The sequence below is a fragment of the Somniosus microcephalus genome, unplaced genomic scaffold (genome assembly GCF_052327205.1).
Source record: "Somniosus microcephalus isolate GS21.2 unplaced genomic scaffold, FLI_Smic_1.0 unresolved_chr1, whole genome shotgun sequence".
In the NCBI taxonomy this organism is placed as follows: Eukaryota; Metazoa; Chordata; class Chondrichthyes; order Squaliformes; family Somniosidae; genus Somniosus; species Somniosus microcephalus.
Genome location: NW_028225179.1, coordinates 5,965,959 through 5,990,889, shown reverse-complemented (window position 1 = coordinate 5,990,889; position 24,931 = coordinate 5,965,959). Strand labels below are relative to the sequence as shown.

The window sequence follows — 24,931 nt, the reverse complement described above, 5'->3', positions numbered from 1 at the left end:
GGCCGTGCGGGCCGCCATCATGGGCCTCCCCAACCATGTGCGAACCACCGGAACAGCAGCCATTTTGGATGCCTCCAGCCACATGGGGATCATGGACGCCGCCATCTTGGATGACAGCCAGGACGCAGCAGGCCCCCAACACCGCCTCATCTGATACCCGCAGCGACACACCGACCCCTATGCTGGCGTCCATTACACTGGACCAAGCGAGACCGCACAAGCTGGCCAGTTCCGCAATGGACATTAAGGTAAATGGTCATGAAACAATCTGCCTTTTTGACTCTGGGAGCACGGAGAGCTTCATCCACCCCGACATGGTGCGGCGTTGCTCTCTCCCAGTCCTGCCTGCGCACCAGCGGATTTCTATGGCCTCCGAGTCCCAGTCGGCGGACAATGGCGGCTACTGCGTGGTGACACTCGTAGTAGATGGGACTGTGTATGATAATTTTAAACTTCTGGTCCTGCCCGACCTCTGTGCTGCCGTTCTACTGGGGTTAGATTTTCAGTGCAACCTTAAAAGTGTTACGATGGTGTACGGTGGACCCCTCCCCCCACTCACAGTCCGGAGCCAGCAGCTTCCAAATTGCCCGCCGCGCACCAGGTGCAACCTCTCCACACTCAGAGTCACCCCCCCACCACTGTTTGCTAACCTCACCCCCGACTGTAAGCCCATCGCCACAAAGAGCAGGCGATACAGTTCCGGGGACAGGGTTTTCATTAAAACCGAAGTGGAGCGGCTCCTGAAGGAAGAGATTATTGAGGGCAGCCCCTGGCGAGCCCAGGTTGTGGTCGTTAAGACCAGCGAGAAGCAGTGCCTGGTCATCGACTACAGCCAGACAATAAATCGCTACACCCTGCTGGACGCTTACCCACTCCCCCGCATAGCTGATATGGTCAACCAGATCGCGCAGTACGTCGTCTTCTCGACCATTGACCTGAAATCAGCGTACCACCAGCTCCCTATCCGCCCTGAGGACCGCCAGTATACTGCGTTTGAGGCAAACGGCCGCCTCTATCACTTCCTTCGGGTTCCCTTCGGCGTCACCAACGGGGTCTCCGTCTTCCAAAGGGAGATGGACCGGATGGTCGATCAAAATGCGTTGCAGGCCACTTTCCCATATCTGGACAATGTGACCATCTGCAGCCATGACTTGCAGGACCATGACGCGAACCTCGAAAAATTCCTCTGCACCGCCAAACTCCTCAACATGACGTATAACAAGGAGAAGTGTATATTCCGCACAACCCGCCTCGCCATCCTTGGCTGTGTTGTGGAACACGGAGTCATCAGCCCCGACCCCGACCGGATGCGTCCCCTTATGGAACTCCCACTGCCCCACTGCCTCAAGGCCCTGAAGAGGTGCCTAGGGTTTTTCTCTTATTACGCCAAGTGGGTCCCCTACTATGTGGACAAGGCCCGTCCGCTGATCAAGTCCGCCTCTTTTCCCGTGACGGCAGAGGCCCGCTTAGCCTTCCACCGTATCACGGAAGACATTGCCAAAGCCACCATTCATGCAGTGGACGAATCCATCCCCTTCCAGGTGGAAAGCGATGCGTCTGACTTTGCCCTGGCCGCTACCCTCAATCAGGCGGGGAGACCCGTGGCCTTCTTTTCACGAACCCTCCAGGGCCCGGAGACCAGACACTCCGCTGTTGAGAAGGAGGCCCAGGCTATTGTGGAGGCTGTGCGTCATTGGAGGCACTACCTGGCCGGAAAACGATTTACCCTGCTCACTGACCAGCGTTCAGTTGCTTTCATGTTTAACAACAAGCAGAGGGGCAAAATCAAAAACGACAAGATCTTGAGGTGGAGAATCGAACTTTCCATCTACAATTACGAGATCTTGTACCGGCCCGGGAAGCTCAATGAACCCCCGGATGCTCTATCGCATGGCACCTGTGCCAGCGTGCAGATCGATAGACTGCGGGCCCTCCACAATGACCTCTGCCACCCGGGGGTCACCAGGTTCTTCCACTTCATCAAGGCCCGCAACCTGCCTTACTCCATTGAGGAGGTCAGGACCATGTCCAGGAACTGCCAAGTCTGCGCTGAGTGCAAACCGCACTTTTATAGACCAGACAGGGCTCACCTGATAAAAGCCACTCGCCCCTTCGAGCGCCTGAGCGTTGATTTTAAAGGGCCTCTCCCCTCCTCCGACCGCAATGTGTACTTCCTCCCCCGGGGGAACGGACGGGTGGAAAGAGAGAATGCGACAGTTTGGAAGGCCACCCTGCTAGCCTTAAAGTCTAGGGGCCTTCCAACCTCCCGCTGGCAGGATGTGCTCCCCGATGCGCTCCACTCTATTTGGTCACTGCTCTGCACTGCCACTAAAGCCACCCCTCATGAGAAAATGTTTGTCTTCCCAAGGAAGTCCACATCGGGGACATCACTACCACCATGGCTGACGTCCCCAGGGCCGGTCCTACTGAGAAGACACGTGAGGACCCATAAAATGGACCCCCTGGTCGAGAGGGTCGACCTCCTCCACGCCAACCCCCAGTATGCTTACATTGCGTACCCGGACGGGCGGGAGGACACAGTCTCCATAAGAGACCTCGCACCCTCGGGGGCCGCAGTAACCCACTACCCACTACCACCACCCCCCCACGATCCGATATCCAGCCCCAGCAGACGGCAGGCCTGGGCCCCACGACCCGCTCGACATCTACGAGGACTACACACCAGTGCCCCAGCCTACGCGGGACTCGACGCCGGAAGCTTCACTACCCCTGCCATCGCCACGTCGATCACAGCAGCAGACAAGACCTCCGGAGAGACTCCAATACATTAACTTTTAATACACTTCACCCCGCCGGACTCAATTGTAAACAAGGGGTGAATGTGGTAAACCACTGTTTGTATTCAACTGTGTACATGCCTGTGCATGCCTCGGCTGACTCCTCCCACGAATCCAGGTATAAAGGTGACTGCTCCACAGCCCCTTTGTATTCTGGACCGGTCGACCACTCGAGGCACACCTTCATTCTCTTGTTAATAAAAGCCTGTTATTTACTCACTTAATCTCAGTCTTTTGAGTTATTGATAGCGCATCAGTAGCTAATGCACTGTAACACCCGGTCCCAGAGGGGGAAAGGACAGTGTACCGAATGCACTGTGACACCCGGTCCCAGAGGGGGTTATGGCAGTGTATCAAACACACTTTGACACCCGGTCCCAGAGTGGGAAAGGACAGCGTAACTAACGCACTGACACCGGTTCCAGTTGGGGAAAGGATAGTAAATCTACTGCACTGTGACACCCGGTCCCAGAGGGGGAAAGGACCATGTATCTAATGCACTGTGACACCCGGTCTCAGTGCAGGAAAGGACAGAATATCTAACGCACTGTGACACCTGGTCCCAGAGGGGGAAAGGGCAGTGTATCTAACGCACTGTGACACCCGGTCCCAGAGGGGGAAAGGACAGTTTATCTAATGCAGTGTGACACTCGCTCCCAGAGGTGGAAAGGACAGTGTATCTAATGCACCATGACACACCGTCCCAGATTGGTAAAGGACAGTGTACCTAAAGCACTGTGACATCTGGCCCCAGAGGGCGAATGGACAGTGTATCTAACACACTGTGAAACCAGGGTCCAGAGGGGGAAAGGAGATTGTATCAAATGCATTGTGACAACCTGTCCCAGAGGGGGAAAGGACAGTGTATCTAATGCACTGTGACACCTGGTCCCTGAGGGGGAAAGGACTGAGTATCTAACGCACTGTGACACCCGGTCCCAGAGAGGGATGGGACAGTATATCTAACACACTGTGGCACCCATTCCCAGAGGGGGAAAGGACAGTGTATCTAATGCATTGAGACACATGGTCCCTGAGGGGGAAAGGACAGAATATCTAATGCAATGATACACATCATCCCAGATTGTGAAAGGACAGTGTATCTATCGCACTGTGACACCCGGTCCCAGAGGGGTAAATGACAGTGTAGCTAAGACACTGTGACACTTGATCCCAGAGGGGGAAAGGACAGTGTATCTAACACACTGTGACAACGGTCCCAGAGGGTTTAGGACAGTGTATCTAACGCACTGTGACACCTGGTATCAGAGGGGGAAAGGACAGTGTAGGTAATGCACTGCGACACCCGGTCCCAGAGGGGGAAAGGAAAGTGTATCTAATGCAGCATGACACCCGGTCCCAGATGGGGAAAGGAGAGTGTATCTAACACACTGAGACACCTGGTCCCAGAGGGGGAAAGGACAGTGTATCTAACGCACTGTGACACCCGGTCCCAGAGTGGGAATGGACAGTGTATCTAATGCACTGTCACACGTGTTCACAGAGGGGGAAAGGAGAGTGTATCTAACACATGGTGACACCTGATCCCAGAGGGGGAAAGGAGAGTGTATCTAACGCTCTGTGACACCCGGTCACAGAGGGGGAAAGGACAGTGTATCTAACGCACGGTGACACATGGCCCCAGAGGTGGAAAGGACAGTGTATTTAATGCACTGTGACAGCTGGTCTTACAGGGGGAAAGGACAGTGTATCTAATGCACTGTGACAGCCTGGTACCAGAGGGGGAAAGATCAGTGTATCTAATGCACTGTGACACCCGGTCCCAAAGTGGGAAAGGACAATGTATCTAATGCACTGCGACACCCGGTCCCAGAGGGGGAAAGGACAGTGTATCTAATGCACTGCGACACCCGGTCCCAGAGGGGGAAAGGACAGTGTATCTAACACACCGTGACACCCTGTCCCAGATGGGGAAAGGACAGTGTATCTGACACACTGTGACACCCGGTCCCACAGGGGGAAAGGACAGTGTATCTAACGCACTGTGACACCCGGTCCCAGAGGGGGAAAGGTCAATGTATCTAACGCACTGCAACACCCAGTCACAGTGGGGGAAAGGACAGTGTATCTAACGCACTGTGGCACCCGGTCCCAGAGGAGGAAAGGACCGTGTATCTAACACACTGTGACACCCAGTCCCAGATGGGGAAAGGACAGTTTATTTAACTCACTGTGAAACACCGTCCCAGAGGGCGAAAGGACATTTTATCTAACGCACTGTGACACCCGGTCACAGAGGGGGAAAGGACAGTGTATCTAATGCACCGTGACACCCGGTCATAGAGGGGAAAGGACAGTGTAACTAACGCATTGTGACACCGGACAGAGAGGGGGTTAGTATAGTGTATCTAATGCTCTGTGGCACCAGGGTCCAGAGGGGGAAAGGACAGTGTATCTAACACACTGTTACACCCAGTCCCAGAGGGGGAAAGGACAGTGTATCTAACGCACTGTGACACCCGGTCCCAGAGGGGGAAAGGACAGTGTATCTAATGCACTGTGACACCCGGTCACAGAGGGGGAAAGGACAGTGTATCTAACGCACTGTGACACCCGGTCACAGAGGGGGAAAGGACAGTGTATCTAATGCACTGTGACCCCCGGTCCCAGAGGGGGAAAGGACATTGTATCTAACACACTATGACACCCGGTCCCAGAGCGGGAAAGGACAGTGTATCTAACGCACTGTGACACCCGGTCACAGAGGGGGAAAGGACAGTGTAACTAACGCATTGTGACACCGGACAGAGAGGGGGTTAGTATAGTGTATCTAACGCTCTGTGGCACCAGGGTCCAGAGGGGGAAAGGACAGTGTATCTAACACACTTTGACACCCGGCCCCAGAGGGGGAAAGGACAGTGTATCTAACGCACTGTGACACCCGGTCACAGAGGGGGACAGGACAGTGTATCTAATGCACTGTGACACCAGGTCCCAGAGGGGGAAAGGACAGTGTATCTAACGCACCGTGACACTCGGTCACAAAGGGGGAAAGGACAGTGTAACTAACACATTGTGACACCGGACAGAGAGGGGGTTAATATAGAGTATCTAATGCTCTGTGGCACCAGGGTCCAGAGGGGGAAAGGACAGTGAATCTAATACACTGTGACACACTGTCCCAGAGCGGCAAAGGACAGTGCATTTAACGCACTGCGATACACATTCCCAGAGGGAGAAAAGACAATGTAACTAAGGAACTGTGACACCCGTACCCAGAGGGGGAAAGGACAGTGTATCTAACACACTGTCACTCCTGGTCCCTGAGGGAGAAAGGACAGTGTATCTACTGCACCCTGATACCCGGTCCCAGAGGTGGAAAGGACAGTGTATCTAACACACTGGGACATCCGGTCCCAGAGGGGAAAGGACAGTGTATCTAACGCATTGTGACACCGGTCCCAGAGGGGGTTAGGACAGTGTATCTAATGATCTGCATAACCTGGGTCCAGACAGGGAAAGGGCAGTGTATCTATCGCACTGTGACACCTGGTCCCAGAGGGGGAAAGGACAGTGTATCTAATGCACTGTGACAGCCGGTCCCAGAGGGGGAAAGGACAGTGTATCTTACGCTCTGTGACACTCCATCCCAGATTGGGTTAGTACAGTGTATCAAATGCACTGTGACACCAGTCCCAGAGGGGGTTAGGACAATGTATATAACGCACTGTGATACCGGACACAGAGGGGGTTAGGACATTGTATGTAATGAGCTGAGAAATCAGGTCCCAGATGGGGAAAGGACAGTGTCTATAACGCACCATGACACACTATCCTAAATTGGGAAAGGACAGTGTACCTAAAGCATTGTGACACCCGGACCCAGAGGGTGAAAGGACAGTGTATCTAATGCACTGTGACACCCGGTCCCAGAGGGGGAAAGGACAGTGTATCTAACGCACTGTGACACCCGTTCCCAGAGGGTGAAAGGACAGTGTATCTAACACACCATGACACCCGGTCCCAGAGGGGGAAAGGACAGTGTATCTAACACACTGTGACACCCGGTCCCAGAGGGGGAAAGGACAGTGTATGTAACGCACTGTGACACACGGTCCCAGAGGGGGAAAGGACAGTGTGTCTAATGCACTGTGACACCCGGTCCCAGAGGGGGAAAGGACAGTGTATCTAATGCACTGTGACACCCGGTCCCAGATGGGGAAAGGACAGTGTATCTAATGCACTGTGACACCCGGTCCCAAGAGGGAAAGGGCCGTGTATCTAACGCACTGTGACACCTGGTCCCAAAAGGGGAAAGGACAGTGTTTCTAATGCACTGTGACACCCGGTCCCAAAATGGGAAAGGACAGTGTATCTAACGCACTGTGACACCTGTTCCCAGGGGGGGAAAGGACAGTGTATCTAACACACTGTGACACCTGTTCCCAGGGGGGGAAAGGACAGTGTATCTAATGCACTGTGACACCCGGTCCCAAAAGGGGAAAGGACAGTGTATCTTACGCACTGTGACACCCGGTCCCAAGGTGGAAAGGACCTTGTATCTAATGCACTGTGACACCCGGTCCCAGAGGGGGAAAGGACAGTGTATCTAATGCACTGTGACACCCGGTCCCAGATGGGGAAAGGACAGTGTATCTAATGCACTGTGACACCCGGTCCCAAGAGGGAAAGGGCCGTGTATCTAACGCACTGTGACACCTGGTCCCAAAAGGGGAAAGGACAGTGTTTCTAATGCACTGTGACACCCGGTCCCAAAATGGGAAAGGACAGTGTATCTAACGCACTGTGACACCTGTTCCCAGGGGGGGAAAGGACAGTGTATCTAATGCACTGTGACACCCGGACCCAAAAGGGGAAATGACAGTGTATCTTACGCACTGTGACACTCCATCCCAGATTGGGTTAGTACAGTGTATCAAACACACTGTGACACCGGTCCCAGAGGGGGTTAGGACAATGTATATAACGCACTGTGACACCGGACCTAGAGGGGGTTAGGGCATTGTATGTAATGATCTGTGAAATCAGGTCCCAGATGGGGAAAGGACAGTGTCTATAATGCACAATGACACACCATCCTAAATTGGGAAAGGACAGTGTACCTAAAGCATTGTGACACCCGGACCCAGAGTGTGAAAGGACAGTGTATCTAATGCACTGTGACACCCTGTCCCAGAGGGGGAAAGGACAGTGCATCTAACGCACTGTGACACCCGGACCCAGAGGGGGAAAGGACAGTGTATCTAACTGTGGTAAACCACTGTTATCGTTCACAACCGTTCACTATTGTTACACTGTTGTTATCACTGTTTACACTGTTGTTATCACTACACAAGGTTACCTCTTGCCACGCAAGCTGTTATACCTAGGCATACCTCAGCTGACTCCGCCCATGGCTCCGCCTGCTTGCCCAGGTATAAAGGTGACCGCTTGGCTAGTATAATTCCTTGTTGGAACCGATCACCCACGAGGGTGGGCTCTGTTATTTAGCCAATAAAAACCTATAGTTACTATCTTAACTCATCGCTTTCCATGGAATGAATTGATAGGTATCTCACTAACGCACTGTGACACCAGGTCCCAGAGGCGGAAAGGTCAGTTTATCTAATGCACTGTGACACCCATTCCCAGAGGGGGAAGGACAGTCTATCTAATGCACCGTGACACCCAGACCCAGAGGGGGAAAGGACAGTGTATCTAACGCACTGTGACACCCGGTCCCAGAGGGGGAAAGGTCAGTTTATCTAATGCACTGTGACACCCGGTCCCATAGGGGGAAAGGACAGTGTACCTAACACACTAACACCTGCACCCAGAGGGGGAAAGGACAGTGTATCTACCGCACCCTGACACCCGGTCCTAGAGGGGGAAAGGACAGTGTATCTAATGCACTGTGACACCCGATCCCAGAGGGGGAAAGGACAGTGTATCTAACGCACTGTGACACCCGGGCCCAGAGGGGGAAAGGACAGTGTATCTAACACACTGTGACACCCGGTCCCAGAGGGGAAAGGTCAGTTTATCTAATGCACTGTGACACCCGGTCCCAGAGGGGGAAAGGACAGTGTATCTAATGCACTGTGACACCCGGGCCCAGAGGGGGAAAGGACAGTGTATCTAACGCACTGTGACACCCGGTCCCAGAGGGGAAAGGTCAGTTTATCTAATGCACTGTGACACCCGGTCCCAGAGGGGGAAAGGACAGTGTATCTAACGCACTGTGACACCCGGGCCCAGAGGGGGAAAGGACAGTGTATCTAACGCACTGTGACACCCGGTCCCAGAGGGGAAAGGTCAGTTTATCTAATGCACTGTGACACCCGGTCCCAGAGGGGGAAAGGACAGTGTATCTAATGCACTGTGACACCCGGGCCCAGAGGGGGAAAGGACTGTGTATCTAATGCACTGTGACACCCGGGCCCAGAGGGGGAAAGGACTGTGTATCTAATGCACTGTGACACCCGGTCCCAAGGGGGAAAGGGCCGTGTATGTAATGCACTGTGACACCCGATCCCAAAAGGGGAAAGTACAGTGTATCTAAAACCCTGTGACACCGGTCCCAGAGGGGGTTAGGACAATGTATATAACGCACTGTGACACCGGACACAGAGGTTTTTAGGACATTGTATGTAATGATCTGTGAAATCAGGTCCCAGATGGGGAAAGGACAGTGTCTATAACGCACCATGACACACCATCCTAAATTGGGAAAGGACAGTGTACCTAAAGCATTGTGACACCCGGTCCCAGAGGGTGAAAGGACAGTCTATCTAATGCACTGCGACACCCGATCCCAGAGGGGGAAAGGACAGTGTATCTAATGCACTGTGACACCGGGGTCCAGAGGGGCTAACGCACTGTGACACCCGGTCCCACAGGGGGAAAGGACAGTGTATCTAACGCACTGTGAAACCGGGGTCCAGAGGGGGAAAGGACAGTGTATCAAACGCACTGCGACACCGGTCCCAGAGGGGGTTAGGACAATGTATATAACGCACTGTGACACCGGACCCAGAGGGGGTTAGGACATTGTATGTAATGACCTGTGAAATCAGGTCCCAGATGGGGAAAGGACAGTGTCTATAATGCACCATGACACACCATCCTAAATTGGGAAAGGACAGTGTACCTAAAGCATTGTGACACCCGGACCCAGAGGGTAAAAGGACAGTGTATCTAACACACTGTGACACCCGGTCCCAGATGGGGAAAGGACAGTGTATTTAACTCACTGCGATACACATTCCTAGAGGGAGATATGTCAGTTTATCTAACGCACTGTGACACCCGGTCCCAGAGGGGGAAAGGACAGTGTATCTAATGCACTGTGACACGCAGTCGCAAATTGTGATAGATCAGAGTAACTAATACACTGTGACACCCGGTCCCAGAGAGGGAAATGACAGTGTACCAAAGCACTTTGACAACCAGTCCCAAATTGGGAAATGGCAGGGCATCTAACGCACTGTGACACCCGTGCCCAGAGGGGGAAAGGACAGTGTATCTAACACAGTGTGACTCCTGGTCCCTTAGGGGGAAAGGACAGTGTATCTAACACACTAACACCTGCACCCAAAGGGGGAAAGGACACTGTATCTACCGCACCCTGACACCCGGTCCCAGAGGGGGAAAGGACAGTGTATCTAATGCACTGTGACACTGGGTCCCACAGTGGGAAAGGACAGTGCATCTAATGCACTGTGACACCGGGTCCCAGATTGGGATAGGACAGTGTATCTAACACACTGTGACACCCGGTCCCAGAGGGGGAAAGGACAGTGTATCTAACGCACTGTGACACCTGGTCCCAGAGGGGGAAAGGACAGTCTATCTAATGCACTGTGTCACCCGGTCCCAGAGGGGAAAGGACAGTGTATCTAACGCATTGTGACACCGGTCCCAGAGGGGGTTAGGACAGTGTATCTAATGATCTGCGTAACCTGGGTCCAGACGGGGAAAGGACAGTGTATCTAATACAATGAGACATACGGTCCCAGAGGGGGAAGGGCCAGTGTGTTTAACACACTGACACCCAGTCCCAGAGGGGGAAAGTACAGTGTATCTAACGCACTGTGACACCCGGTCCCAGAGGGGGAAAGGACAGTGTATATAACGCACTGTGCCACCAGGTCCCAGAGGGGGAAAGGACAGAGTATCTAAAACACTGTGCAACCCAGTCCCAGAGCAGGAAAGGACAGAGTATCTAACACACTGTGCCACCCGGTCCCAGAGTGGGAAAGGACAGTGTATCTACCACACTGTGCCACCCAGTCCCAGAGGGGGAAAGGACACTGTATCTAATGCAGTGGTACACCCGGTCCCAGAGGGGGAGGGGACAGTGTATCTAACGCATTGTGACACCCGGCCCCAGAGGGGGAAAGGACAGTGTATCTAACGCACTGTGACACCCGGTCCCAGAGGGGGAAAGGACAGTGTATCTAATGCACTGTGACATGCAGTCGCAAATTGTGAAAGATCTGAATAACTAATACACTGACACCTGGTCCCAGAGGGAACTGACAGTGTACCAAAGCACTGTGACACCCAGTCCCGAATTGGGAAATGACAGGGCATCTAACGCACTGTTACTCCCGGTCACGGAGGGGGAAAGGACAGTGTATCTAACACATTGTGACACCTGGAACCAGAGGGGGAAAGGACAGTGTATCTAATGCACTGACACCTGGTCCCAGAGGGGGAAAGGACAGTGTATCTAACGGACCGTGACCCCCGGTCCCAGAGGGGGAAAGGACAGTGTATCTAATGCACTGTGACACCTGGACCCAGAGGGTGAAAGGACAGTGTATCTAATGCACTGTGACACCTGGACCCAGAGGGTGAAAGGAAAGTGTATCTAACGCATTGTGACACCCGGTCCCAGAGGGGGAAAGGACAGTATATCTAACGCACGGTGACATCTGACATTTAATTTACTGGTCTGCCTCTTTCCGCTGACAGAAATGGACAAGGATTTCAGAGACTCCCTCGAAGATTACCTGAGCTCTGTTCTGCGAGTTCTGCCAAACATTGCTCGGAGACATACCAATGGTGGCAAACTGACCTGCTCGCAGTTGTCCCATCAAATTGAGGTAAAGTTTTGAAATCTGTGGTTTGTGCGCCTTTATTTGTATGTATATGTGTGACCCGGTGTTGCAGGGCGCGAGGGGAGGGACACGGTGTCGCAGGGCGTGAGGGGAGGGACACGGTGTCGCAGGGTGCAAGGGGAGGGACACGGTGTCGCAGGGCAGGGGGACGGACACGGTGTCGCAGGGCGGGGGGAGGGACACGGTGTCGCAGGGCGGGGGAGGGACACGGTGTCGCAGGGCGGGGGGAGGGACACGGTGTCGCAGGGCGGGGGGAGGGACACGGTGTCGCAGGGCGGGGGGCGGGACACGGTGTCGCAGGGCGGGGGGCGGGACACGGTGTCGCAGGGCGGGGGGCGGGACACGGTGTCGCAGGGCGGGGGCGGGACACGGTGTCGCAGGGTGGGGGGCGGGTCACGGTGTCGCAGGGCGGGGGGCGGGTCACGGTGTCACAGGGCGGGGGGCGGGACACGGTGTCGCAGGGCGGGGGCGGGACATGGTGTCGCAGGGCGGGGGGCGGGTCACGGTGTCGCAGGGCGGGGGGCGGGACACGGTGTCGCAAGGCGGGGGGCGGGACACGGTGTCGCAGGGCACGGGGCGGGACACGGTGTCGCAGGGCGCGGGGTGGGACACGGTGTCGTAGGGCGCGGGGCGGGACACGGTGTCGCAGGGCGTGGGGCGGGACACGGTGTCGCAGGGCGTGGGGCGGGGCACGGTGTCGCAGGGCGTGGGGCGGGACACGGTGTCGCAGGGCATGGGGCGGGACACAGTGTCGCAGGGCGCGGGGTGGGACATGGTGTCGCAGGGCATGGGGCGAGACACGGTGTCGCAGGGCGAGACATGGTGTTGCAGGGCGCGGGGTGAGACACGGTGTCGCAGGGCGCGGGGAGAGACACGGTGTCGCAGGGCGCGGGCAGAGACACAGTGTCGCAGGGCGCGGGGCGAGACATGGTGTCGCAGGGCGCGGGGAGAGACACGGTGTCGCAGTGCGCGGGGAGAGACACGGTGTCACAGGGTGCATGGAGAGACACAGTGTCGCAGGGCGCGGGGCGAGACACGGTTTTGCAGGGCGCGGGGAGAGACACGGTGTCGCAGCATGAGGGGAGAGACACTGTATCGCAGCGTGAGGGGAGAGACACTGTATCGCAGCGTGAGGGGAGAGACACTGTATCGCAGCATGAGGGGAGAGAGACTATCACAGCGTGAGGGGAGAGAGACTATCACAGCATGAGGGGAGAGAGACTATCACAGCGTGAGGGGAGAGAGACTATCACAGCGTGAGGGGAGAGAGACACTATCACAGCGTGAAGGGAGAGACACTATCACAGCATGAAGGGAGAGACACTGTCACAGTGAGAGCAGAGAGACACTATCAGAGTGAGAGGGGAGAGACACTATCGGAGTGAGAGGGGAGAGACACCACATCACAGTGAGAGGACAGAGACACCGCATCACAGTGAGAGGAGAGAGACACCATATCACAATGAGAGGAGAGACACTGTGTCACAGTGAGAGGGGAGAGACACTATCACAGTGATAGGGGAGAGACACAGTATCACTTCAGCCATTTCCGCTTTTTAAAAAGAAGTTTTCCCTCTCCAGCGTCTCCCTGTCTAATGTCTACATCTGTCTGCTTGCAGTTCTTCACCGACACCATCAAGAAGAATTCGCCTGACATTGCAACGCCAGTCCAGGTGAGTCACCTGCTCAGCCTTAAATTAATTAAACAGAAGTGTAGGTGAGCAGCGAAAGAGATCGGGACTGAGAGACGCCAGTCACCGTACAGATATCTCCCTCAGAGAGGGGGTCTGAGCAACACCAGTCAGTGTACAGGTGTCTCCCTGAGAGAGGGGACTGAGACACCTGTCCGTGTACAGATATCTCCCTCAGAGAGGGGGTCTGAGAGAAACCAGTCAGTGTAAAGTTTTCTCCCTGAGAGAGGAGACTGAGACACCAGTCAGTGTACAGATATCTCCCTCAGAGAGAGTGGAATGAGTGACACCAGTCAGTGTACAGATATCTCCCTGGGAGAGAGTGACGGAGACACCAGTCAGTATACAAATATCACCCTGAGAGAAAAAGATAGATGATAGGAGCAGGAGTAGGCCATTCGGCCCCTTGAGACTGTTCCGCCATTTAATGAGATCATGGCTGATCATCCAAATTCCGTATCTTGTCCCTGCTTTCTCCCCATATCCCTTGATCCCTTTAGCCTTAAGAAATATATCTAACTCCTTCTTGAATTTATTTAATGAATTGGCCTCAACTGCCTTCTCTGGTAGAGAATTCCACAGGTTCACCACTCTCTGGGTGAAGAAATTCCTCCTCATCTCAGTCCGAAATGGCTTACCCCTTATCCTTAGACTGTGACCACTTTTACTGGACTCCTCCGCCATCAGGAACATCCTCCCTGCATCTAGTTTGTCTAGTCCTGTTAGAAATTTATAAGTTTAAATAAGATCCCCTTTCAATCTTCTAAACTCCTGTGAGTATAAGCCAAATCGACACAATCTCTCCTCATACGTCAGTCCTGCCATCCCAGGTATCAGTCTGGTGAATCTTTGCTGCACTCCCTCCATGGCAAGAACATCCTTCCTCAGATATATTGACCAAAACTGCACACAATCCTCAAGGTGTTGTCTCACCAAGGCCCTGTACAACTGCAGCAAGACATCCCTTTTCCTGTACTCAAACCCTCTCGCTACGAAGGCCAACATACCATTTGCCTTCTGCCTGCTGCACCTGCATGCTTTCCATCAGCGACTGGTGCACAAGGACACCCAGGTCTCGTTGCACTTCACATTTTCCCAATATATTGCCATTCAGATAATAATCTGTCTTCCTGTTTTTGCCAACAAAGTGGATAACCTCGCATTTATGCACATTATACCGCACCTGCCATACATCAGCCCAATCATCCAAACTGTCCAAACCATACTGGAGTTTCTATGCATCCTCCTCACAGCAAACTGGCCCACACAGCTTTGTGTCATCTGCAAACTTGGAGATATTACATCTAGTTCTCTTGTTTAGATCATTAATATATATATTGTGAATAGCTGGGGTCCTAGCACCAATCCCGGCAGTACCCCACTAGTCACTGCCTGCCACTCGGAAAAAGATCAGTTTATTCCAACTCTTTGCTTCCTGTCTGCCAACCAGTTCTCTATCCAAGTCAGTACCTTATCCCCAATGCCATGTGCTATGACTTTGCACGCCAATCTCTTATGCGGGACCTAATCGAAAGCCTTCTGAAAGTCCAAATACACCACATCCACTGGTTCTCCCTTATCTATTCTAGCAGTTACATCCTCAAAGAATTCCAGTAGATTAGTCATGCATGATTTACCTTTTGTAAATCCATGTTGACTTTGTCTGATCCTGTCACTGTTTTCCAAGTGCTCTGCTATTACATCTTTTATAATGGACTCTAGCATTTTCCCCACTACCGATATCAGGCTTACTGGTCTATAATTCCCCACATTCTCTCTACCACCTTTTTTAAATAGTGGGGTGACATTAGCTACCCTCCACTCCATGGGAACTGTCCCAGAGTCTATAGAATTTTGGATGATGACCAGCAATGCATCTACAATTTCTAGGGCCACTTCTTTACATACCCTAGGATGTCGATTATCAGGCCCTGGGGAATCCCATCAATTTCCCTAACACCATTTCCCTACAAATACAGATTTAATTCAATTCCTCCATCTCATTAGACCCTATGGCCTAGAAATTCAGTGGCCTGCGCCACCAGTTTGCGCCCAAAGAGGGCTTTTGCGCCACTGTGCAAACCTACCGCGATATTTAGCGGGGCGCTAATGGCGCCGTTAGCCAATAGCGCTGCGCTGCCACCGATGACATCGTCATCGGTGTGTGCAGCACCCCGCTATCGCCCTGCTGGCCATATTTGGTTGCTGCCGCCTCCCCTGCGCCGGCCACAAACAGCGACCGGTACACGGGGCCTACCTGTGCCGGTAGTGGGGCGAGTTAAGGTGGAGGTGCGGCCGGCCGCTTTTTCGGCGGCCGCCTGCCCACACCTCCATCCCCGGCCTCCTTCACCACCCCCCCACGGCATTGCCAGCTGTTTCCAGAGAGCCCGGCACTTCTTGGTGCCGGGCTCATTTGCCGGCACTCGTGAGCGGGAATCGCGCTGTTGCAGGCACCTCCCCCTTAAGACTGAGAGGAAGGCCTGCAGTACCGCAGGCTGCCGTGCCGCAGCGGGTGGCGCTGCAGCACTTTGCACGCCGATATTCAGTTTCAGCGCCCCAAGCGGGGCGCCGAAACCCTTGTTTAGCGGCCGGCTTCCACTTGGGGCACTGAAAGTGAATTTCCCGCTGGCGCAAGTGGCTCCGCGCGCAGTGGTAATATCGGCGCCCAGGCGAGCTGGGCGCCCCTAACTGAATTTCTAGGCCTATGTTTCTGAACATCTCTGGGAGGTTATTTGTGTCCTCCTTTTTGAAGACAGAACCAAAATATGCATTTAATTGTTCTGCCATTTCTCTTCACATATCTGTAGAAGCTTTTACAGTCAGTTTTTTTTATTCCCAGCAAGCTTACTCTCATATTATATTTTCCCCCCTCTTAATTAATCCCTTTGTCCTCCTTTGCTGAATCCTAAACTGCTCCCAATCCTCAGGTTTGCTGCTTTTTCTGGCCAAATTATATGTCCTCTCCTTGGATCTTATGCTATTCCTAATTTCCCGTGTTAGCCACGGTTGAGTCACCTTTTTTGCTTTATTTTTATGCCAAACAGGGATGAAAAAATTCTGTAGTTTAATCATGCGATTTTTAAATGTTTGCCATTATCTATCCACCATCAACCCTTTAAGTAACGCTCCCCAATCCATCCTAGCCAACTCGCATTTCATACCATCGGAGTTTCCTTTATTTAAATTCAGGACCCTAGTCTCCGAGTCAACTACTTCACTCTCCATCTTAATGAAGAATTCTATCATATTATGATCGCTCCTCTCCAAGGGGGCTCGCACAAAAAGATTGCTAATTAATCATTTCTAATTACATAATACACATTCTAATATTGACTGATCTCTAGTTGTCCCTCAACATTTTGGTCCAGGAAACCATCCCATATACACTCTAGGAATTCCTCCTCCACAGTATTGTTACTAACTGGGTTAACCCAATCTATATGTAGATTGAAGTCACCCATGATAACTGCTGTGCCCTTTTTGCACACATCTCTAATTTCCCATTTAATCCATCCCCAAACTCAGCATTACTGTTTGGGGATCTGTATACAACTCCCATTAATGTTTTCTGCCCCTTGGTATTTCTCAGCTCTACCTATACAGATTCTACATCATCAGAGCTAATATCCTTCCTTACTATTGTGTTAATCTCCTCTTTAACCACAACGCTAAACCACCGCCTTTTCTTTTTTGCCTCTCCTTCCTGAATATTGAATACCCCTGGATGTTGAATTCCCAGCCTTGGTCACCCTGGAGCCATGTCTCTGTAATCCCAATTATATCATATCCATTTACATCTATTTGCGCAGCTAATTCATCCACCTTATTACAAATGCTCCTCGCATTAAGACACAAAGCCTTCAGGCTTGTTTTTTTAACACTCTTAGACCTTTTAGAATTATTATTTACTGTAGCCCTGTTTGATTTACACCCTTGATTTCTTTGCCTTCCACTTTTGCTTTTCACCTTCCTGTCTTTTGCTTCTATCCTTGCTTCCCTTTCCTCTGTCTCCCTGCACAGGTTCCCAACCACCTGCCATTTTAGTTTAAATGCTCCCCAAGAGCACTAGCAAACACTCCCCCTAGGACATCGGTCCCGGCTCTGCCCAGGGGACTGAAAGACACCAGACAGACAGTGTACAGAGATGTCGCTGAGGGAGAGATGCTGAGAGACTCCAGTCAGTGTACAGATATGTAGCAGAGGGTGAAGGACTGAGAGACACCAGTCAGTGTACAGATATCTCCCTGAGAGAGGGAATGAGAGACACCAGTTTGTGTACAGATATCCCCCTAAGGGAGAATGGACTGAGTGACTCCAGTCAGTGTAAAGATATCTGAGAGAGAGAGAGGGGACAGAGAGACACCAATCAGTCTACAGATATCTCCTTGAGGAACAGGGGACTGAGAGACACCAGTCATTGTACAGATATCTCTCTGAGAGAGAGAGAGAGTGTGATGGTGAGACAGCAGTCAATTCAATTCAATTCAATTCAAATCGCTTTATTGGCATGACACGTTACATCTTATGTTGCCAAAGCATCGGAAAACATTCATGTTTGTTCACAAAAATACAGATCTATCCATACAGTGTATAAACAGATATATCCCTGAGTGTATAAATATATACTTTCATATAATTTATATATACTCTTTTCTTATATTTACTAGTTGTCCCTCTGTATATGGCAAGCTGTAACATAGTGTGCCGCTAGTGTTATGCAATTTCTCTCTTCCCCTAGTAGGTATGGGAGTTTTTGGTCGTCATTCAAATTTCTGAATTCTGGGCATATTTTTGTGAATTTTGGGTAGAAATTCTCCCTTATGCCCTGATATTTCCTACAAGCTGTGAGGAAGTGCATCTCTGTCTCCACCACTCCCTGACTGCAGTGAGAGCATATCCTGTCCTCTCTTGTTAGCCGGGTCTGTCTGTGTCTACCTTTTTCGATCGCCAGGTTATGTTCACTAAGTCTGTACATTGTCAAAGTTTTTCTCAGTTTGCTATCCTTTACCATGGTCAGGTAATCAGCCATGTTGTATTGTCTGTTTAGGGCCAAGTAGCAATTGAGTTTGCTTTGGGTTTTTGTTGTTTCTGCCCAATATGACAGGTATGTTTCCTTTTGCTTAGCGACGATTGTGTTGGGTCGAATTCTTTGTGTTACGCTGTCACTGTCCTGGGGCTGGTTATTGTTAGTAGCATTAGTAGTTACTTCACTGAGTCCCAGGACTAGTTGACTGAGGGTATTCTTCTTTATGGTCCTCTCTTGGCATTTCAGGGCTTCGTAATGATAGCATTGGGGTTGCTCATTTCTAGGTGTTTCCAAAATTTGGTGGCTCTTTTTTGGATAGAGATTATTAATGGATATTGGCCTAGTTCTGCCCTGCATGCATTGTTTACGGTTTTCCTTTGAGTCCGGAGGATACTTTTACAGAATTCTGCATGTAGGATCTCAATTGGGTGTTTGTCCCATTTTGCAAATTCTTGTTGTGTTAGCGGTCCCCACACCTCACTGCCATAGAGTGCAATTGGTTCAATTACTGATTTAAAAATTTTGAGCCAAACGCTAATTGGGATTTTTTTTGGATTGATTTTTTAATGGCATAGAAAGCCCTTCTTGCTTTCTCTTTCAGTTAATTCACAGCCAGTTTGAAATTTCCCGTAGAACTGATTTTTAAGCCCAAGTATGTGTAGTTAGTGGTTTGTTCAATTTTGGTTGTTCCTAGTGTGAAATTTATTTTGGGTCCCTGATGTCTGGGTCTTTGCTGGAACACAACGACTTTGGTTTTTTGGGGATTTATTGTCATGGCCCAAGTCTGGCAGTATGACTCCAGCAGATCCAGGTTCTGCTGTAGACCCTCCTTTGTTGGTGACAGCAGAACCAGGTCGTCTGCATAGATGAGGAATTTAACCTTGGATTCATATAGGGTGAGGCCGGGTGCTGTTGATTGTTCAAGTAGTTTTGCTAATTCATTTATTTAAATATTAAAGAGTGTCAGTGAGATTGGCGAGCCCTGCGTCACCCCCCGCCCCTCTGGGAAGTATTTTGTTTGTTTGTCTCCAATTTTAACTGCACATTTGTTATTTGTATACATTGATTTAATTACATCATATGTTTTTCCCCCTACCCCGCTTTCGATAAGTTTCAGGAATAAACCGTCATGCCAGATGGAGTCGAAAGCCTTCTGGAAATCTATAAAGCATGCGTAGATTTTGCTTTTGTTCTGATGAACGTGTTTGTCAATTAGGGTCTGTAGGGTGAAGATATGATCTGATGTTCTATAGTTTGGCAGGAATCCAATTTGGCTTTTACTCAATACATTGTGCTCCTCAAGGAAGTTTATAAGTCTTTTGTTTATGATGCTACAGAATACCTTCCCCAGGTTACTGTTTACACAGATGCCTCGATAGTTATTTGGGTCGACTTTGTCCCCAATTTTGTATATGGGCATTATGAGTCCTTTGTTCCAGATATCAGGGAAGTAACCGACACTCAGAACCAAGTTGAAGAGTTTTAGGATAGCCAGTTTCATTTTATCGCCTGTGTGTTTAATCATCTCGCTTAGTATGCCATCTGCCCCGCAAGCTTTTCCTGGTCGCAGGTCCTTGAGTTTTTCAAAAAGTTCTTTTTCTGTTATTATGGAGTCTAGCGGGTTTTGGTTATCTTTTATGGCCATTTCGAGCTTTTCCAGTTTTTTGCATATTTGGTGTTGCTCTGGCCTTAGTGTGTTTTTCTGGTATAATTTTTCAAAGTGGTTTTCCCATGTGTCTCCATTTTGAATGGCCAATTCGTCGTGTTGTTTTTTGTGTAATGTACTCCAGTTGTCCCAGAAACAATTGGAATCAATGGATTCCTCAATGGAGCTGAGTGTATTCTTAATATATTGCTCTTTTTTGGTTCTGAGTGTGTTTCTGTATTGTGTTAGTGTCTGACAATAAGTAAGGCATAATTCCTCGTTTTTTGGATGTCTGTGTTTTTGGTTTGATATTTTTCTAAGTTTTTTCCTCATGTTATGGCAATCTGGGTCAAATCATTTTTCATAGTTTTTTGTTTTGGGTTTGTTCTTGCGAGCTTTCAAGTTTGACCTTGTTGCCAAATTATCAAAAATATTGTTTAGGTTATTCACTGCCCGGTTTACGCCTTCTTTATTGTGAGTGTATATGTTATCCAGAAAGGTGTCCAAGAGAGCTTGAGTTGATTCATTGCTAATTGCTTTCTGGTATTTTTCCGTGTCGTTATTGGCCCATCGGTACGATTTTTTGGTGTTGTACAGTTTACTGGGTTGTGTTTCTGTGTTGTTTGTTTCTGTCTTTTTAAGATACATAGTAATTTGACTGTGATCTGACAGTGTTGTTTGTGGTTTGACTGTGAATGCTCTGAAAGAGGATGGGTCCAAGTCCATAATCATATAGTCTACGGTGCTGCAGCCAAGAGGTGAGCAGTAGGTTGATCTTCCTAGGAGGTCTCCTATGAATCTACCATTGACAATGTACAGACCCAGGCTTCGACAGAGCTGCAGGAGCTGTTTTCCGTTGGTATTTGTCTGCTTGTCGCAGTTATGCCTGTATGGAAGGGAAGGGATATCGAAGTGGTTATTCCCGAATATGTAATTGTTTCCCTGATTATTGGTGAAGTCTGGTTCTTCGCCAGTTCTTGAATTGAGGTCACCACAGATCAACACATTCCCCTGGGCCTGGAATTGGGTAATTTCCCCCTCAATGTTGGAGAAGGTGTCCTACTTAAAGTACGGGGAATCCATTGGGGGGGATATAAAGTGCGCAAATGTAAACATCTTGGGTGTTTGAGATAATCTCCCACTCAATTTTGAGCCACATGTGGTTTTCGCCCTTTTTTATAAATTTGATGTAATTCTTAAGCTCGGTTTTAAACCAAATTAGTATGCCTCGAGTCTCTGCCTTGGGTTACTCCTGGTAATTTATTGGAGGGGACCACCAGCTCTGTGTACCCTTGGGGTGTCCTTTTCCTTTATACCAAGTTTCCTGTAAAATGATAATATCTAGATCTTTAGTTTCATCTATGAACTCTGGGGTCCTACTCTTCACGTCGAGCACCGAAGAGCGTAGACCTTGGATATTCCAGTTCGAAATATATGAGGATTTAATGTTAAGTTTGATCTTTTACTATGATATGTTAAAGAATGATATGTGTTTGTCGTGTCTAAATGTGGGAAAAAAAGATCATCTCAGTTGTAGACACCAATCAGTGGACAGGTATCTCCCTGAGAGAGGGGACTGAGACACACCAGTCACTGTACAGATATGTCCCTGAGGGAGAGGGACTGAGAGACACCAATCAGTCAGTGTACAGATAGGTCCCTGAGAGAGAGAGGGACTGAGACACACCTGTCAGTGTACAGATATCTCCCTGCTCCTATCTTCTATGTTTCTATGTTTCTATTTCCCTGAGAGAGAGGGACTGACAGTCAGCATTCAGTGTACAGATATCTCCCTGAGAGAGAGTAACTGAGAGACACCAGTCAGTGTACTAATATCTCCCAGAGAGACAGGGAATGAGAGACACCAGTCAGTGTACAAATATCTCCATGAGAGAGAGGATCGGAGTGACACCAGTCAGTGTACAGATATTTGCCTGTGAAAGAGGGGCTGAGAGACACCAGTCAGTGTACAGATATCTTCCTGAGAGAGAGAGAGAGAAAGAGGGACACCAGTCAGTGTACAGAATACTCCTTGAGAGAGAGTGACTGAGGCACCAGTCAGTGTACAGATATCTCCCTGAGAGGGAGGGACTGAGAGGCACCAGTCAGTGTACAGTTATCTCCCTGAGACAGAGCGGACTGAGAGACAAAAGTCAGTTTACAGATATCTCACAATGGGAGAGGGGAACTGAGAGACCCCAGTGAGTGTACAGATATAGCCCAGAGAGGGGACTGAGAGACACCAGGCAGTATACAGTGTGATCAACCACCCCCTAGATTGAAGGGTGTGTTGAAGCGGGAAGGGGGAGAACACAAGAACAGTCACAAGATTGCTCTATGAAAAACATCAGTTAGCTTTGTTTTATTTTTAGACAATGGGGAAAAAAGGTTCACGTCTGGCAAACTCCAAACATATGACGTTCAAACAGAGAAGTGAAGAACAAAATCAACACCCGCCCCGGGTGGTTAGGAAGGCAGCCCTTAAATCAATTTTCTCCAAAAACAATAAGCCAGGGTTACTTTACCACTGGATCTTTCACAGCCGGTCCAGGGATCATATCAGGCTCTCAGAATTAAGCAATATTCCACCCGGGTTCAACAGCAGACCTCCCTGTGGCAGCTGCAAGCCAGTCCTCAACAACAGTCCTTGCTCTCTCCTCAGGCCCTGGCCCTGAAGGGATGCACTAGTTTGCCTTTTGAACTCGTGAGCTAATGGGTAGATTTGCCTCAGATGTGTTGGAGGTGGGTGTGGCCTTCATCTGAATTGGAGTGAGAGGGGGACTTCTGGAGTAGGTAATTGATTTAAGGGGCCAATTTTAATTTGATTAATCCGGTTTATTTAAAGGGTTGTCAGACCCTTAGTTATAGTTTATTTGTTTAATGTTTTTTATTTTGTTTTATACAAAAAGAGAGGGGGACTTTGTCTCCATCTGGTGGCCACATACCGTCCATTCACCACAAACCGCCCCCATATCTCACATATCCCCCCACCTCAGCTCCAACCTCCGGGAAGGGGTGACACTATTGAAGCAGACCAAAGGGCCTCACATCAGTACCATTACATTAATATCACATCATCATTACATTAATATCACTTATTCATCATTCTGTCTGTCCTTAAGACTTACGATTCATTGATGCCTGCGTCCGGTGTCTGGAATATTTTGAAACCTGGTGACCATCGAATCTTCTATTCTTTGTGTCATGGCAAAATGCCTCATTTGTTCCATGAAGGCTGAAGGGAATGATTGTTTCCCCAAGAATTTTTTTAAAGCAGCAGACATCTGCTCTTCTGAAAACTGGACACCAGATGCTTGTCCATATGAGACACCTTAGCACAATCTAATAATTTACATGCTAGTACCGATCCAGGGGTTCCAAAATTAAACTCCTCCATGGAATAACTGTCCATTTTCCAAAATCTATCTAATTCTGACCAGGCCTCATAGGCACTTGATATGTCATCTTTATCTTTAAAAATCGGTTCTTTATCCTTTTCCTCCTTTTCTTTCATTTCTTTCTCGACATCTTTCTCTTTTTGTTTCTTTATTTTCCTCCTTTTCTTTTTCTTTTGGCTCTTTTCTGATTTATTTCTCTTCAGCTTCTCTCTTGCTCCCAAGTGAGCTCCCACTAAGTGTGTATGGGCCAGATTGGGGTCCCGGAGCTGAGCCGTCCCAAATTGTCCCCCAATGGGTAGCTGTTCTGGTGTCGGCATCCAATCTTCTTCCTGTGACTCAATCCGATGATTGGGGATTACCATCTCTCGAGAAGGCCCAGGGTTGGCCACTTCCTCCTCATCATCTGCCTCTTCGTCGGCAGTCTGAGTTTCTAATGCAGTGTCTGCCTTTAACACTCGGAAGGGATTTCTGGGCAACTTATACCCAGCACGCTTAGATTTTTGTCTACTTGAGTTCTTGGGGACTGGTGTCTCAGCCTTCCAGAGTTCAGCGTAGATTCGGCAATCCCGGCCAAGGAGAAGAGGGACTGGTAGATTTGGAACCACCCCCACTCGCACCTTGCAAGCTCCTTTATCAGATAATATGGTCACCTCTTCTGTGGGGTACTCTTTGGTATCCCCGTGTATACAGGAAACACTAAGGGTACCTAGAGATTTAGCTGGATTTCGTTCCACCAGGTGGGGCTGGACCGAGGAGACCATGCTTCCTGTGTCGTTCATAGCTTGAACTGGCTTCCCATTCAGCTGGATTGAGACCATTAGAGGTGGGTATCCTTCTTGCCACCAGCAGGGCGGAAGCAAATCGCAGGTTCTTCCGCCATCCGCGTCTGGAGGACCCTCCGTAGGAATGGGCTCATCAGACAGATGACACTGCCAAGACATGTGGCCAAATTCACCGCAACACCAACAGCGATGGGTTTCCTGAAGGAACGGGGAACGGATTGGTTCTTGGACCTTTGCTAGCTCTCTCTCTAGCCTTCATCTGGGCGGCATAGCGGCCTGAACCTTTCTGGATTACTTTTTCCCCTTGTACTGCGGTCTCCTCTCTGCTCAGCTGTTTTTCAGGAGGGCACTAGTGACTTGGTGCCGTTCCACCACATCAACGAGTTGATCAACTGTTTGGGGATTAGCCTGACTTGCCACTCTTTTCATTTCGTAGGGCAGGGCGCGTAAATACCTATCGACGACCAGCCGTTCCATTACTTGGGTCACAATCAATTGGTTGGGT

At 50.2% G+C, this 24,931-nt stretch overlaps 1 protein-coding gene across 1 annotated transcript in view; it reads left to right on the top strand.

Moving 5' to 3' along the window:
• LOC147093349 (RING finger protein 112-like) overlaps positions 1–24,931 on the top strand; it is a 232,672-nt gene that overhangs the window by 89,874 nt on the left and 117,867 nt on the right. The window contains exons 6-7 of the mRNA XM_085974283.1: positions 11,739–11,869; positions 13,504–13,557. Of these exons, the coding sequence (XP_085830409.1) occupies positions 11,739–11,869; positions 13,504–13,557 (185 nt within the window). The remainder of the gene's footprint in view (positions 1–11,738; positions 11,870–13,503; positions 13,558–24,931) is intronic.